The following is an 18,378-nucleotide window of genomic DNA, read 5'->3' on the forward strand; positions in this document are numbered from 1 at the left end:
TATTCTAGAATTCATCCATGATGTCATAATGATAGTTTAACCAGGTTTAGACCTGGAAAGGTTTCTAGGATATATAGTATATTCTAGAATTCATCCATGATGTCATAATGATAGTTTAACCAGGTTTAGACCTGGAAAGCATAATACAACTTTGCAGGCCATCTCTGCAGTAGATTGCAACTCCTCCCCCTTTGGCAGTTCTATCTTGACGGAAAATGTTGTAGATGGGGCTGGAAATTTCTGAATTTTTGGTGGCCTTTTTTTGGTGGCCTTCCAAAGCCAGGATTCAGACACGGCAAGGACATCAAGGTTGGAGTGCGCTAAAGCAGTGAGTATAACAAACTTAGGGAGGAGGCTTCTGATGTTAACATGCATGAAACCAAAGCTTTTATGGTTACAGAAAGTCAACAAATGAGAGCGCCTGGGGACACACAGGGCCTGGGTTAACCTCTACATCACCTGAGGAACAGAGGAGTAGGATGAGGGTACGGCTAAAGGCTATCAGTACTGGTCGTCTAGTGCTTTGGGAACAGAGAATAAAAGGAGCAGATTTCTGGGTGTGGTAGGATAGATTCAAGGCATAATGTACAGACAGGGGTATGGTAGAGTGTGGGTACAGTAGAGGTAAACCTAGGCACTGAGTGACGATAAGAGGTTGCATCTCTGGAGGCACCAGTTATGCTAGGTGAGGGAAGTGGGACAAAAGAGTTCTCTGAGGCATGTTGAGTGGGACTAGGGGCTACGCAGTAAAACAAAACAATGATAACTACCCTAAACAACAGTATACAAGGCATATTGACATTAGAGAGACATAAAGCGAGGCATAAAGCAATCACAGGTGTTGATTGGGAGAGCTAGCTAAGACAACAGTTAATCAGCTAAGACAACAAAAACACGTAAAATGGCGATGAACGGGCTGAGAGGGTCAGTTAACTACACACAGGGCCTGAGTTCGAGGCTGGGGCCAACAGAAACAAAATAAACAAAATGGAGTACCGTGATTAATGAACAGTCCAGCAGGCATCAGCTATGTAGCCAAGTGATCATAGGGTCCAGTGAACAGCAATATATGAACCAGGGAAGCCGCTAGGTAGTCATTACTATGCTAGCCGGGAGCCGGCCCTGGTTCGAGGCTAACTGGTGCTAGCTTCGGGACAAGGGCGTCACCGACGTCTGTCAAAGGCCGGTTGAGGGCACATCGGACGGAATTGCGTCGGCAGACCAGTCGTGATCGATCGGCGGTGCTCCGTGTCGACAAAGGGTCCAGGCCAACTGGCAAAAGAGGTATTGTAGCTGGAGTAATTTTGTTTGCTAGCCGGGAGATGCACCTGGCTCGAGGCTAACTGGTGCTAGCTTCGGGACAAGGGTGTCAGCCACTGTAGCCAATCCGGTGCAAAGGTCCAGAACTTACGGCAGGAATCCGGTGATGTAGAGGCTTCTAGTCGTCTTAGTGAAGAGTCTGGGAGGCATCAGCTGTGTAGCCAAGTGATCATAGGGTCCACTGAGAAGGCCGGGAGATGGGCCTGGCTCAAGGCTAGCTTCGGGACTGGGCCACACGGTAGCAGCTAGCCAGCTGCGATTATCTGGTTCAAAGGTCCAGAGCTTACGGCAGGAATACGGTGATTTAGTGGAGAAAAATAGTCCGATATGCTCAGGGTTGATATCGCGCTGTGCAGACTGGCAGGTGTTATCCAGGCTAAAAGCGGCTGGTGTCTGATCTAAAAAGGTAAAGGCCGCTAGCAGTGGCTAACAATGACTAAATATCTAGTAGCTAATTAGCTGGTTAGCTTCTGATGGCTAGCTGCTGATGGAGGTTCTAGCTATAAGGTCTAAAAAAAAATTGCTGATCCGTATCATATTGGGTGAGGCAGGTTGCCGGAAGGTATATTTAATTTAAAAATGGAAAAAGATTTAAATGTATTGCAATATATACAAAAAAAGACGAAAAATACATACCATTTAAAACAAACAGGTCTTAATGCTACACCATCTTGGATTACAAGATGACTCAGTTAAAAACCATTGGATTTAGAAAACTCTGAAATGATTTAGTATTTCTGTGCCCATGAAAACTGTTGCATTTCAGAATACAAAAAAATTGTCCGACAGCAAGATCCAGTATTTAAGTTGAAGTTCATCATATGACAAGCGTAACGTTATGACTATAACTACTGTTCCCTGAAGGAGGGAAACTAGGTACAACATACTATTAAATCCACGCCTCGCTGGAAGCACCACCGTCCACAGGTGATGAGCGTGAGGCTTGGATTTATTCCTTAAAATGTAATGCCGCTCTTCACCAACCCAGGAAAGGGCGGGGCCAAACAGGTGTTGAACCTCGATTCCCTCCTTCAGGGAAGAGTAATTATAATCAAAGTTACACTCCCTTTCAGTCGGTCAACTTCGGAACAACATACTATGGGGAAATACAATCATTCCCCAGCCGACCCAAACGGATACTAAATGAAACGTCCCCTGGCAGATCACCCAGACCTGACCCCGCAAGATGCGTCAGTTTGGTCAATTTATTAATTGTCTTTTGTATGAAACACTCCTGTCAATGTTGAGTAAGGACGTACACCTGATTACCCATATAGTAGTAGGACTAGTCTAACTGGCCTGCACACAAATGTAGGCCTATAAATGTGCCCATTTGGGGATGTCTGATAGTATTTCTGATTGTCTTAATGCACCACCACTAATGAGTTGTGGAGCTTCTCAAAGTAACTTTTTTTTCACCTCCAAACAGCAAGTAAACAAAGTCTAATCAAAATCAATTGCGAATGACAATAGTTCCTCAAAGTATTTTTGTAAAATATTTCCAGCTCTCGCCATTTCGATAAACACTCAGCAGAAAAGGGAAAAATGTAATGCTCTGATCCAGTGGAAATGTCATAAAATACCTGATTACTGTCAAGAACTCACTGTAGCAGGAAACTGAGGGCCTAGAATATTTGATACAATGCTGCAAGCTTGCTATCCGAGTTTCCTGACCCAGTTGATAGTTGATACAATATTTCAAGTTTGTCGTAGACAGGCCATGTGCAGCCAATGTGATTTCTAGGATATTTATTTTTATCAAGATATTTTCTACCTGCAGAATGCCATGTTTTTATTTGTTGGCTTTATGTAGGCTATCTTTACATAGTTGGCAATGGCAATAAAAGTTACTTTTAGATTTGTATAATTTTAATTTAGAATGTAGATTAATCACAGACAAAGATTTTGAGATAATATTATAATTCAAATGAAACTGTTCCACGAAAATGTGCATATGAAAATCATAACTGGCACACAGATTTGCAGAAACGGTCAGATAAATTGGCACTCCAACTGGAAAAGGTTGCAGACTGATGGTGTAGTCAATTACTAGTCTATTATTCTATCTATCTGTAGTCTATTAGTCTATTACTGAAAACTTCAGGAGCAAAACGGCAGAATTTACGAAGTCCAGCAGCAGAGGGGGGGGCTCCCTCTTGTCGGGTTATGTTGACGACCGGCTCCCTCTGGTCGGGTTGTGTTGACGACCGGCTCCCTCTGGTCGGGTTGTGTTGACGACCGGCTCCCCCTGGTCGGGTTGTGTTGACGACCGGCTCCCCCTGGTCGGGTTGTGTTGACGACCGGCTCCCCCTGGTCGGGTTGTGTTGACGACCGGCTCCCCCTGGTCGGGTTGTGTTGACGACCGGCTCCCCCTGGTCGGGTTGTGTTGACGACCGGCTCCCCCTGGTCGGGTTGTGTTGACGACCGGCTCCCTCTGGTCGGGTTGTGTTGACGACCGGCTCCCCCTGGTCGGGTTGTGTTGACGACCGGCTCCCTCTGGTCGGGTTGTGTTGACGACCGGCTCCCTCTGGTCGGGTTGTGTTGACGACCGGCTCCCTCTGGTCGGGTTGTGTTGACGACCGGCTCCCTCTGGTCGGGTTGTGTTGACGACCGGCTCCCTCTGGTCGGGTTGTGTTGACGACCGGCTCCCTCTGGTCGGGTTGTGTTGACGACCGGCTCCCTCTGGTCGGGTTGTGTTGACGACCGGCTCCCTCTGGTCGGGTTGTGTTGACGACCGGCTCCCTCTGGTCGGGTTGTGTTGACGACCGGCTCCCTCTGGTCGGGTTGTGTTGACGACCGGCTCCCTCTGGTCGGGTTGTGTTGACGACCGGCTCCCTCTGGTCAGGTTGTGTTGACGACCGGCTCCCCCTAGTTATGACTTAGAGTCATTTGTGTGTCTAAATTATTTGATCAGAATGCTTTAGGCACCAGACAAATTCAGTACGTATATTTGATTTTATAAAAACACATGGGGCGATTGGTAGAAAGAACAGATGACTCTTGGTTGACCAAGATGTATTTTAGTTGGGGACAGCACTAGAACATGATTTTGGGGCTCCCGAGTGGCGCAGCGGACACTGCATCTCAGTGCTTGAGGCGCCACTACAGACACCCTGGATCAAATCCAGACTGTATCACAACCGGCTTTGATTGGGAGTCCCATAGGGCGGCACACAATTGGCCCAGCATCGTCCGGGGTAGGCAGTCATTGTAAATAAGAATTTGTTCTTAGCTGACTTGCCTAGTTAAATACAGGTTACATTTAAATAAATAAATAAATTAATTCATGATAAACCATTTTCTATAAATCCGTCAAGGCACCAACTTTGAGAAGGGTTTAAAACAAAGGTTTAAAACCAATTCATGAATGTAATTGATTCTAGGTATGTCTTGCCTTTAATGTAAAGGCATGAAAAAAATTGGCTGAATATTATACAATGACTTATCAACAGCTCTAATAATTTGCCTCCACAGGAAATCTTCACTGGCAATTCTAGAATATACTATATTGCCTAGAAACCTGGTTAAACTATCATTATGACATCATGGATGAATTCTAGAATATACTAAATAGCCTAGAAACCTGGTTAAACCATCACTATGACATCATGGATGAATTCTAGAATATAATATATAGCCTAGAAATCTGGTTAAACTATCATTATGACATCATGCATGGCCAGTCCTTGTATTCATAGTGTAGTGAATTCAGGGGGTTGCCCTGAGCTGGACTCAAACCTGGGTCCAGCGACTGTCAAGCCAACACCTTATAACTGTTACACCAAGATGTCTGAACTTCTTGACGAGTTCGCTAGGTGTCGAGTTAGGGTTGCTACAATAGCTTTCTCTATGAATTTGAGAGTGGTTACATTTCTCCAGCCCCATCCCTCAGCTGTTTACCAAACCAAGTCTCTTGGCAGCCATTTTGTTCCTGTTTAAATACTAGGTTGTCCCTTTAAAAAAGCCACACATCAATCAACCAACCTGCAGTTGAAACAATAACAAAGCAGTCATTCCACCACTGTTTTGGTAATAAGATGATGATGGGGCTGGAGACATTTAACTACTCTCAAATTCATAGACAGGCCTATGGATGAAAGGACTGACCATCCATGATATCAACATTATAGTTAACCATGTTGAGGCTATACAGTGTTGATTTACATTGTTTCTAAACATTGGAGTAAAAAAAACTTATTTGGGGTTCTGATGGGGTACAACAGTTGAACTAAGCTCATGAGGCATGTGTTATATTCTTCAAAAATCAATGGCTATAAATAAATAATTTAAAAGTCAAAATATGGATGTAGCAATTGCCGATTTCCCCTTTAACACCAAACATCAGTTCAACAACTGCAGAGTTTGTACCTCTGTTTTTAAGACAGTACTTACCAGTGGTAATCACGGCCCGGTTTCTCAAAACCATCTTATGGCTAAGTTCATCTTTAGAACCACTGGATGCCTTAAATTGCGTTTGGGAAATCGGGCCCAGATATCCAGTTTCCTCCTCCTCTTCTTCCGATGAGACCATATTCTCCCCATCCTCCGCTTTCACTTCAAAAACTGAATCCTCCTCATCTTTTACTGTAACACCCTCCTCCTCTTTCACTCTGAACGCCTCTTCTTTCACTGAAACGTCTTCCTCTTTCACTGTAACGTCTTCCTCTTTCACTGTAACGTCTTCCTCTTTCACTGTAACGTCTTCCTCTTTCACTGTAACGTCTTCCTCTTTCACTGTAACGTCTTCCTCTTTCACTGTAACGTCTTCCTCTTTCACTCTGAACGCCTCTTCTTTCACTGTAACGTCTTCCTCTTCTTTCACTGAAACGTCTTTCTCTTCTTCTTTCAGGGTAACAACCTCACCCTCTACTTGTTTTTGCATTGTAACATCCTTCTCTTCCTCCTCCTCTTTGATGAGAGCTTCTTTCTCCGTCCAGCAGACCGTCTCTTCTTCAGCAGGAAGAGAGTAATTTAGTGAACTCATGGTCTGAGATGTTAGCTAGCTAGGCTAATGCTAACTTAACCAGCCCGCCAGCTGAATAATAACAACAGCACCGTGAATATGAAATGAAATAGGATAACTAACTAACTAGACGACAGACAAGGGTTTAAAATACAGTGGCTAATATACACTAAAGCGTCTAAAGAGCTTTATGGGTTCGGCTACTTTGGCTAGCAAGCTACCGAGGTGGCTGACTAATTGTTACTGCTGGTGAAAGAAACGTTCCGTCCACTAGATTATACGTCACACTAACAGCATTGCGTTCCGTCCACTAGATTATACGTCACACTAACAGCATTGCCTTAAAATCGCACACCGCCATCAGCTGACTGGAGTGGGTAACGCTCAGTCTGAACCTCTGACTGCGATGGAGATGTGCGACTTTAAGACAATGACGCTAGTGTGACGTAAAATATATATTATAATGTTCAGACAAAAAGTTCGTGTAGGAAGCATGAGTTTTTACTCACCAGTGTAACAATACAGTGTGGTTAAAGACTTAGTAACTTAGTTGTGTTCACGATCTGGTTCCCTATAAGCACAACCAGTTATGTTTTTGAATTATCACATATGTATTAATTTATTTCGGGATTCTGGGTAATCCACAGCAGATTTATGGAGAATTGCTGTGGGTGAGTTCAAAATGGAATAGTCCCGGGATAGAAATATATAAAGTTGACATTACATCATAAAATCCACCTTTTAAATCATACATTAGCAATTTATGTTTTAGTAACTACTGTTGTTGGTTTGGTGTCAAGTAAGCCTCTCTTTATATGTTATTTGCCAAATCTCAGTTTTCCATGTGGGTTTTATGCTAAAGTTCCCTCTTTCAAATTGGTATCTAACTGGAAAATGCATCTTCTTTAGGAGTGCTATTTATATCCTGTCGACTACTGATCATTCATCCACACTGTGTGTCTCATCAATGCAGGTCATTTATGACAAATGTATAAAGTATATGTTTTATAAACCCATGAACACCAGCCAGTTTATCAGCCCGGTTTTGTTAGTTTAGGTGTATTATACTTCTTCACCACCAGAGGGGGACATTGAGTAATTCTTCAGGTTAATTTGATATATTTTGATACTAAAATGGATGACAGTTTATTCTGATGTAGTGAATATGAGACACATGGAAACAATGTATTCATTTATAATAGTAAATTATGAATTAGTAGGAATTGTTAAATCCACTATACGATCACAATGACTTTGATAGACATTTCAATTGTTTTTTTGTTAGTATATTATAGGGCAGATTAATGGAGAATTGCTGTGGGAGTGCTATTTATATCCCGTCACTACTGATCATTCATCCATACTGTGTGTGTCCCATCATTGCAGCTTTGGAAATAAATGAACTATCCATCCATTGCTCCTTCCTGTGTTGACTCACTGACTTGAGAGACCAGGAAGGTCACACTAGCTCGATAGGTTGATATCTAGCTCAAGCTTCACCTCATGCTTTTCATTAACTGTGTGGTTGTGTTATCTAGTGGGAACCCGTTAGCACGGTGGGCTCTGGTGCCTTCTTGCCGTGGGCTCAAGACGACAGAGGAAATCAACCTGCTTGCTCCTTTTTGTTTTGTCAACTTTTCGATGTGGATGTTAATCAGCTCACTGGTCAAGATAACACAACAACGGTAGCACGCGCTGTTACGTGTTACATTTGATACCGGAGCTACGAGGCATGCGCTGAAATCGCTTAGCAGTAAACTTCAAAGCAGTGTGTCACTTTATCAGCAGTGATCAATGAAGTCTGAAGCTTCATTTCGTCCCTAATCTTTTGATATGCAAACACGTTCAACACACATCATGTTTTAGTTGGGTTCTAACTGGTCTCCGGTAGTTGGGCTCCAGCTCGCTGAGTCACTACTTTTCAGCATGTTTTCTGTGAATTAGACTACGGGAGTTTTGTAACATTTTCCACCTTGGCTTATTGCACGCTGACTGACTTCTGGAATCTATCTATTTTGGATGTGGGGGATTTTCCCTCATTCTGTATGTTGCTGCTCTTTTGACCTGCAGTTAATGTTAGCTGGCTGGCTAAGATAATTGCATATAGCTAATGTTAGCTGGCTGGCTAAGATAACTGCATATAGCTAATGTTAGCTGGCTAAGATAACTGCATATAGTTAATGTTAGCTGGCTGGCTAAGATAACTGCATATAGCTAATGTTAGCTGGCTGGCTAAGATAACTGCATATAGCTAATGTTAGCTGGCTAAGATAACTGCATATAGCTAATGTTAGCTGGCTAAGATAACTGCATATAGCTAATGTTAGCTGGCTAAGATAACTGCATATAGCTAATGTTAGCTGGCTAAGATAACTGCATATAGCTAATGTTAGCTGGCTAAGATAACTGCATATAGCTAATGTTAGCTGGCTGGCTAAGATAACTGCATATAGCTAATGTTAGCTGGCTGGCTAAGATAACTGCATATAGCTAATGTTAGCTGGCTGGCTAAGATAACTGCATATAGCTAATGTTAGCTGGCTGGCTAAGATAACTGCATATAGCTAACGTTAGCTGGTTGGCGTGCATATAGCTAATGTTAGCTGGCTGGCTAAGATAACTGCATATAGTTAACATTCTTTGATTGGTTAGATGGCGTTATGTATTTCCAAAACTGTGGTTTACTTTAATCACTCAAATCATGAGTTCAAATTATTGGTTTAATTTAAAGTTATACATTTTAAGTTATTTCTGTTGTAGTTTACATCATAGGGAATAGGCTGGTCCTCCATATTACATCACACCTTACTTTGGCATTCTTCTGAATTCTGATTGGTTTAAGACAGACAGACAGACAGACAGTGTGTTATAACAGAGTGATCTCACTAGGTGACAAGGTGAGTCTCTTCTCCCTGACCTGGTGGTTCTAATGACCTGGTGGTTCTAATGACCTGGTGGTTCTAATGACCTGGTGGTTATAATGACCTGGTGGTTGGCATAACACAAGCAGAACCCGAGAACAGGATGGCCTCCACCACACAGCCTGATGACACTGCACCAGCCTACCAGTCTGCTCCAGCCCAGGTCAGAATACCAGTCTCCCAGTCTGCTCCAGCACAGGTCAGAATACCAGTCTCCCAGTCTGCTCCAGCACAGGTCAGAATACCAGTCTCCCAGTCTGCTCCAGCACAGTGTGCTCCAGCCCAGGTCAGAATACCAGTCTCCCAGTCTGCTCCAGCACAGGTCAGAATACCAGTCTCCCAGTCTGCTCCAGCACAGTGTGCTCCAGCCCAGGTCAGCCAACCAGCCTCTCAGTCTGCTCCAGCCCAGGTCAGCCAACCAGCCTCCCAGTCTGCTCCAGCACTAGGGGAAAAGAGTGGGCTACCTTTCTCCTGTCATGCACACTGAACTAAGTATGCATTCACACACACACACACACAACACACCCTTTTCCTCGTACACAGACACACACTGAAGTGTGAGAAGTACACCACATGATGCAGTCCACACGTATGTATGTATGTATGTATGTATGTATTAATATGTGTGTGGGTGTGTGTGTGTGTGTATGTGTGTGTGTGTCAAGTTGACCTCTTTCTTGTGCAATTCCCCACTTGAAAAGGACAATCCCTCCACATGAAGATTTTAACTGGATTTCACTCAATAAACAGCCATAGAATCAGTTGTTTGTCTTTTATTTACCATTCTTTGGTTGGCAGTAAACAGGTGAAAAACCTCAAAAAAGAGATGACAAATACAAGTTATTATTTCAGTTGACAGCCTAATTAAATACACAAAATTATCCACATTCACCTCAGATAAACACATTTCTGACATTATAAAATACAAGGTTTCCACTTTTAATTAAGCAAATGTTTCCCAAAATAGAAACCCACCATTTTTAATCAAATGAGCAGAATGAGTATATTTTATCTAAATTTGCATTTTAGCCAAATACATTCAAAATATTTTTAGTAGTAAAAAATTACATTTATTTTCTAATCAGTAGTTTTTAGCAGACAAATCTTACATTTTTTAGCCAAAGATTTTTTAGACTATACATTTGTTACCGAATTAAGAACTTGGTTTACTAAGATTTCTACAAAGTTTAAATTACTTTTAACCATTTCAAACAAGTTCTTTGTCAACAATGAATTTGGCTCTTCTTACTTTTCCTTTACCCCACAAACAACATTTGAAGTTCTAAATACCACTGAAAAAGTCCTATCAAAGTTAAGAGTTAAGAGTCTGTGTTTTCCAGAGTATCATTGGCAGTGCACTGCTTAAGTCAGTCTAACCAAACATGGCCAATATGGCGCTTACCGGCTGTCTTTTACAGTTTTGTGGAGGGCTTGGACTTGCACAGTCACCTTGATCACAAAGATGAAGTTTCCTTGGTCTTGTGGTGTTATAAATGCTCCTTTCACTGTGGTCTAAAGACAACAGCAGAGCCAGGTGCTGGCACGCCCAGATTGCCTGGAAGATTTGTTCCACCTGGTTCACCACTGATTGAAGGAGGAGGAGTTTCACCACTGAGGAGCTCCCAGGCAGTTTGTCAGCACAGTGTGTGTGTGTAGCAGGGGTGTCAAACTCATTCCACGGAGGGCCTAGTGTCTGCAGGTTTTTGGTTTTTCCTTTCAATAAAGCCCTAGACAACCAGGTGTGGGGAGTTCCTAACTAATTAGTGATGTTAATTCATCAATCAAGTATAAGGGAGGAGCGAAAACCCGCAGACACTCGGCCCCCCGTGGAATGAGTTTGACACCTGTGGTGTAGAGTATCTATTTCATAAAGTTATCCAATAAGAGAGAGATAGGGAGAGACTATGTACATTCTAATCGTCCTTTCTAGTCTGTGAAGTTTTGATACAAAATAATATGGTCAAATGCAGCCTAACAGGCCAGAAGCCATTCTTTACAAATAGTAGAATACAAACAATGGCAGGGCTGATTTGTGATGAAGAGGGTATGGGGCATTAACAAAGCCATCACCTACAGAGAGATGAACCTGGAGAAGAGTCCCCTAAGCAAGCTGGTCATTGTGCTCTGAAATTCTGTGCACTGAAATTGTGCACTGAAATTCCACAGTGTGCCATCACAGCAGCAAGATTGTGACTTGTTGCCACAAGAAAAGGGCAACCAGTGAAGAACAAACACCATTGTAAATACAACCCATATTTATGCTTATTTATTTTCCCTTTTGTACTCTAACCATTTGTACATTGTTACAACACTGTATATATATATAATATGACATTTGTAATGTCTTTATTGTTTTGAAACTTCTGTATGTGTAATGTTTACTGTTAATTTTTATTGTTTATTTCACTGTTGTAATGTTATCTACCTCACTTGCTTTGGAAATGTTTACACATGTTTCCCATGCCAATAAAGCCCCTTGAATTGAATTGAATTGAGAGAGAGAGAGAGTATCTTTTTCATAATATAATTGTAGCTTCTTGTGACAACCGGAGTGCCTTAGGTTATAGGTTCTGTTTTGAGGGATTAAAAAGGACACATGTTTCCTAAATGTCAAATGTGTGATTTCATGAACTGCTACATACAAGAAAACCAGGTTTTAAAGTTCTGTTCAATAGCCATCCCATCATTACAAAACATTTGAAAGGCTAAGTCTATCATCTCCTGAGAAGTGGTAACTATTCACATGAACTTTTCAAAGAGGTTTGGTGCCCCCTGGTGGCTGAACCCGAGATCAATGAGAGATCTTGTCAGAAAAACGACAGAGTCCCACTTCTCTGTCATTGCACAAACTAGAGAGGGGAAAAAAATGTGTGAAAATTAATAAAATAAATATACATCAATACAGATAATCCTTTAAAATGTGGGACATTTAGCCCATCGGGAAGTATTTTTAATCATTATTTGAATATTTCGGCAATTGGTCGAAAAAGTGACAGAGTGCACCTGGTTTTATTTTTGTGTTACCAGGCACGATTTTCAAAAGTGTCTTAAATGCTTTTTAGGGGGCATACAGACATACATGCCCACTATGGGAACACCATACTACGCCCCCAAGTCAATGGGGGCCGGCCTAAAGGAGTTATGGATGTTTTAAAAAATGTCTGTCCTCATCCATCCGTTTACCTGGTATTATTTTTGGTTACCAGGCACAATTTTTTTAAATTAGCAAAACACTGTATTCAACCCACTGTAAATCAATAATTTTGTAACATAAAGGCTTGAAACTCAGGATTATGTAAAAGGGTGTCCCAGTGAGGAACTGTGTTTAATTGTAGTTTCCCTTGACAACAAGAAGCGTCTTACATTAACTTTCAAAGGAGGTGGGTGCCCCCTGGTGGCTGAACCCGAGATCAATTAGAGTTCTTTTCAGAAAAACGACAGAGTCCCAATTCTCTGTCATTGCACAAACTAGAGAGGGGGAGAAAAGTGTGTGAAAATTAATAAAATAAATATGCATCAGACTTAATAAACTGCTGTCTTGAAATGTTGGAAATGTTGACAGAGAGTGCGCCCCAGTCGGCTGAACCCGGGTGGGGGGGGTTCCCCCTTAGCAAGCAATGGACCCCAGCAACCCAATGAAGCCATTAAGAACCATATTCAAAAATACACCTGGTGACCTGTTCAATCACCAGGCGCACGGCTCAACAAAGTTGAGTGTGAACTTCAGTTGCAGCTGTCTTTGATATGCTCAAAACGAACTAACTGCTATCTTGAAATGTTGAAAAAGTATTTTTAAATAATTATCCTATCATTTGAAAATTAGAAAAGGCTGAGGGAATCATCTCCTGAGAGGAGGTTGGAGATGATTCTCTTAGCCTTTCAACTAATTTGCAAATGCCTATTTTAAATAGGAAGCCTATTTAAACACACTTTTTCAACATTTCAAGATAGCAGTTAGTTCAGTTTGATGTAAATAAAGACAGCTGCAACTTTATTTTATTCATTTTCACATATTTTTGGTAAAAAAAATATTTTTGAAAATGAGTAAAATAAAGATGCAGCTATATCACCTGCTATGTAAAAGAGACAGAAAAAGGCACAATGGTCAATGCTATCCGGGATCCTTGGGACTTCCCTACCCTAACCCCTAACCTTAACCCTTTTAAATGTCAACTTCAACGGGCTAGGGACGTCCCAAGGATGTGTAATTTCTCACCCCTTTTGGCTGTAGGAAAGTTAATTTCTCCTCAGGCACAAACATTTGTTCTTTGATATTATGAAGGCAATTTGTGTCAAATGTACTTTTCCCCTATCATTCACCCCATCTCTTTACATTGCTTATTTATATTCAGTGGCCTGACTGCATCCAGACTATGTCAAAGGCCCATCCTGGTAGATCTGAACCTAATGCAGCTTGGAGTGATCAGATGAGAGAAGTCACATTTAGGTGCAACTGAGGCCATAGATGCTCGATATCCATTACTTTGAGTGTTTTATATAATATGACTAAATGTGTTTGTTTCTGTGTTGCAGGGGCAGTAAAGAAATGGAACAGCAAGGCCACAGAACATGACATAAGCAGAGCTGTGGGAGACCACCTCAAGCCCCCTGGTAGAGCCGGGGGTGGTGTTTACCACTCCACCAGCAGAGCTGTGGGAGACCACCTCAAGGCCCTGGTAGAGCCGGGACACCTTCCTGTTCAAGTGAGCACATCACAACAAGGTGAGTCCAACAATGTATTGGATGCTGCTCTATAAATGATGTACTATGCCAGGGAGATGTGTATACTGTAGCTAAGAAAGTAATACTAAGTGTATGTTGTGTAGTAAGGTGTTAATAGCCCATGTGGCTCACACGAATAATTTGGTCCCTTTCCCCTCTCATAATTTAGCCTACTGCTCTGACTTGGTGCTGCACATGTAGACTATAGCCTTTAGAGAAATGTCATCATCAAATATTGTAAGAGCTTTCAAAGTCTGCTTACATAGAGTTATGACTTGGTGTACAGGGAGAATACTGTAAGAGCGGCCCATAATCAACATTTCTAAAGTGCTGAACTAACGGTTATATTGACTGCGTCCGTCCAGCTCTCTCATTAATGTCTTCATCAAAATTACAGATTGCCTGTAGTCCACTTGTTGTCCCCTTATGCCATAGTTTGTACATCTCAATTGTCAGTAGAAACCACATTTGTTTAAGCAAGTCAGCCATATCAGCTATGTTTTTTTAAAAAGGATTCACTCCATGGTGCTGAAAAGAAAGCTTTGCTGTTGGGATAGCTTTATGTCGACCATAACAGTTTGTGGGCACCATTTGTCGAAGTTATAGTGCAATTAATCTATTGTTTAGTGTTGTGTTGTGTAGTGGCTTTGCTGGCATTCATCTAAAACATTTTGGGGGAGTTTTCCCCACCAAGATGTACATGCTGCAATCACCACTGGGTGAATTATAACACATCAACCCTGTTACCTATAGATAGACAGTCTAGAAATCTTTAAACAATTGACATTTGTTTGGTAAGCTTGCATTCCATTCCCCCTGTCACATGGGCATCTATGGTTGATTCTAAATGAAATAGTCAACTCTGTTACAGTCAACCCGGTCACTTTATTTGGCACTTAATAGGCACTCGCTATAGTATGTATTTTTTAAACTTTTGAGATGGGAAAACATGTGTTTTAGTAAGTTGAACATGTGCTCTTTATGACAGAATGTTAGAATTAGGTGAAATAAAAGTTACACTCCCCAAAAGGTGCTCAACTGGTGGAATGACCCAAGTACTGAACTGGAGGTGGGGGAGCTAACGATGCGTCTACTGTTGCTCTCTCCTCAGATTCTTAGAGAAGCTATTTCAATCTGATATTTCTCCTACGGTCTAAAATAGATGTGTCACCCCTTAACAGGTGAGGTGGTGGAAATGATCAGAGTTGCGTTCAACTTGAATAAAGATGAGAAACTCTGGTTTGTGGAGCCACTGGTCTGAGGGGAGGACTTCTGTTTAAACCATTTCCATTTTTGGGATATTTTCTAGGACAGTAGAGGTGGTGAGCAGAGATTAATTTAATTAGGATAAAGATGAGAACCTCTGCTCTGGGGAGGAGAGTCACTGACCTTCGATGGTTTGTTGCCTGATAAAGAGGATACTTGCTGGCTTGAGGAGACGATCATGTTTTGTGGAGGAAATGTGGCTTGATGACTTAAAGAGGAGGAGGAATTATTGGGCGACACTTTTAATGACCAATGTAACCTCAGTGGAACTGTGGCTTCTTCGAGTTCCAGCTCTAGGCAGACAGCACGTCAGGAATGCTGTAAGACATCAGAGACAGGTAAGTATCTATATATTTACATGTTCCAGCTCTAGGCAGACAGCACGTCAGGAATGCTGTAAGACATCAGAGACAGGTAAGTATCTATATATTTACATGTTCCAGCTCTAGGCAGACAGCAGGTCAGGAATGCTGTCAGACATCAGAGACAGGTAAGTATCTATATATTTACATGTTCCAGCTCTAGGCAGACAGCACGTCAGGAATGCTGTAAGACATCAGAGACAGGTAAGTATCTATATATTTACATGTGTGTTGCATCTACACTAAACCCTCACATTTGGATAATGTCACTTTTTAAAGTGACAACATGTATATTAACAGTGTAAAACATGAATAGATGTTTAAACATTCTTTACCCCATCTTAATTCTCTTCCAGATGCCTGGCCTTTTCTTGTTCTTGGAGGTTGGCTCTGATGTTTCAGCCTCTTCTGGAGCTTCTAGCTGCTGGCTGTCTGGCCCCCCCTGTTGGTTCTCTGCCCCCCCCTGTTGGTTCTCTGGCCACTCCTGCTGGTTCTCTGGCCACTCCTGCTGGTTCTCTGGCCACTCCTGCTGGTTCTCTGGCCACTCCTGTTGGTTCTCTGCCCCCCCCTGTTGGTTCTCTGGCCACTCCTGCTGGTTCTCTGAACTCCCCTCCTGGATCTCTGCCCATGCCTGTTGCCTCCTTGGCCTTTCCTGGTGGCCATCTCCAGATCCAGTGGGCTGTGTTGTCTCCAGATAATCGTGGCTGTGTTGGGTGGTTAGACACCGGGTGTTGATTTGAGCATCAGCCTCCAGATTCATCTGCTCCAGGTAATGTCCCTTCATCTTCCCCCTCTCCTCCTTCAGTTTCTGATGAGTTTGTTTTTTAAGCAGGGACTGCTCTCTCCACTGCTTATTAAAATCCTCCATCTTCTTCCTTCTCTTCTCAGCCTTCAGCAGCTCCTTCCTCTTCTCCCTCTCTCTCTCTGCCTGTGTCATGGTGGCTGTTAGCCTTGTGTGTCCAGGGATGGCTGGTAGGGGAGAAGAAGTAGAGTTCACATTCAACTTAGGGATCTGGTATCAACTTAAATGTAATGGACACAGGGAATGAAGAATAGAAAACACAATTTAATCTCAATGATTCTTTACTCTTTTCAGTTGAGCAAGGCATGGAATTTGTCAATAAAGTGCAATAATTCCCGAATTGACCCTAAGTTGAACATGAGTCCCGAATGGCACCTATTCTTAATATAGTGCCAGGGCATATGTGATCGCTTAGGGCCGCATGGCCACTAGTAGGGCATATGTGATCGCTTAGGGCCGCATGGCCACTAGTAGGGCATATGTGATCGCTTAGGGCCGCATGGCCACTAGTAGGGCATATGTGATCGCTTAGGGCCGCATGGCCACTAGTAGGGCATATGTGATCGCTTAGGGCCGCATGGCCACTAGTAGGGCATATGTGATCGCTTAGGGCCGCATGGCCACTAGTAGGGCATATGTGATCGCTTAGGGCCGCATGGCCACTAGTAGGGCATATGTGATCGCTTAGGGCCTCATGGCCACTAGTAGGGCATATGTGATCGCTTAGGGCCGCATGGCCACTAGTAGGGCATATGTGATCGCTTAGGGCCGCATGGCCACTAGTAGGGCATATGTGATCGCTTAGGGGCGATCGCCCCGGATCCCCCCAAAACACGTTTTAGTGTGTGTTTTTTAGGAACTCTTTCTGGGTCTCTACTTAGTCTTGAGAGTTAGACTAGTAGATGACACAACTCTATCTGGGTCTCTACTTAGTCTTGAGAGTTAGACTAGTAGATGACACAACTCTATCTGGGTCTCTACTTAGTCTTGAGAGTTAGACTAGTAGATGACACAATGTACCATTTAAACACGTGGTTGTTACATCAGCAGTATGTTTCTTGTTATGCCAGTCAGTCACTCAATTAGCCATGTCGGCTAACATATTCTTTACACAGTAGTTTTATATTGAAACAATGATGCAACATGATGACTGGTGTGGAACTGATGTGTGTAGAGGAGACTAAAGAGGATGATGTCATAAGCAGAGGGAAAACAGGTCTTACCTATGTGGACGATCTTATAGCCCTCCTCAGCTTCTCTCTGATAGGTTCTCTCGATCTTCTTGAGGTTCCTCTTCTCCCACTTCTTATTTATCCAGCCCACAGCTCTCCTTCGGATACTTTTATCAGGTGGGAGAATGTCCTTCTTGTCTTCTTCCTTTTCCTCCTCCTCCTCTAAGTCACCCCTCTTGTAATTTTCAAGGAATTCCCTTCTTTCCTCTTCCACCATCTCCTCTCTTCTGTTTGCCTCTATTATCTCTCTCTCTCTGATTAAAGCTAAATGGCCTTTAACGGCTCTCTTTCTCTCCTCCTCTCTCTCTTCCTCTCTCTGCCTCTCCTCCTCTCTTAGTCTGAACATTTCTTTCTGTCTAGCAATTTCAATCTCTTGTTTTTTATCCTGCTCCTCTTGTTGTCTTGCCCTCTCCTGTTTTCTTTCCATCTCCAGCCATCTTTCCTCCTTCTCCCTCCTGATTTGTTGTCCTATTTCTATGTGTTCTCGTTCCCCCTTCAACACTTCTAACCTTCTCTCTTTACGTCTATTGAAGACTTCCCGTGCTTTTGCTTTAACATTAACTACTACATGTTTCTTCATGCTTACTTCCTTTGCTCTCTCTTCTCTTTCCCTGTACTCTTCCTCTGCTTCCTTAATCACTTCATGCTTGTCTTCCATCTCTCTCTCCTGTTCTATCTCCAGTTCATTCTGTCCCTCAATTTCCCCCAAAATATTTTTCTGCCCCTCCTTTCTTCTTCCTGCTTCCTCCCTCTCTCTCATGATCATCTTTTCTTTCTCCATCTCTTTCTG

At 42.6% G+C, this 18,378-nt stretch overlaps 1 protein-coding gene across 1 annotated transcript; it reads right to left on the minus strand.

Annotated features, from left to right (window-relative positions):
• Nucleotides 1-15,885: 15,885 nt before the first annotated feature.
• On the minus strand, nucleotides 15,886-18,378 carry LOC120038846 (golgin subfamily A member 6-like protein 22). The gene is made up of 2 exons (XM_038984434.1): nucleotides 17,580-18,378; nucleotides 15,886-16,523 (listed from the first exon to the last, which is right to left on the minus strand). The coding sequence occupies exons 1-2, from the start codon at nucleotides 18,367-18,369 to the stop codon at nucleotides 15,886-15,888; spliced, it is 1,428 nt and encodes a 475-aa protein (XP_038840362.1). The 5' UTR covers nucleotides 18,370-18,378.

This window comes from Salvelinus namaycush, unplaced genomic scaffold (genome assembly GCF_016432855.1).
Source record: "Salvelinus namaycush isolate Seneca unplaced genomic scaffold, SaNama_1.0 Scaffold24, whole genome shotgun sequence".
Lineage (NCBI taxonomy): Eukaryota > Metazoa > Chordata > Actinopteri > Salmoniformes > Salmonidae > Salvelinus > Salvelinus namaycush.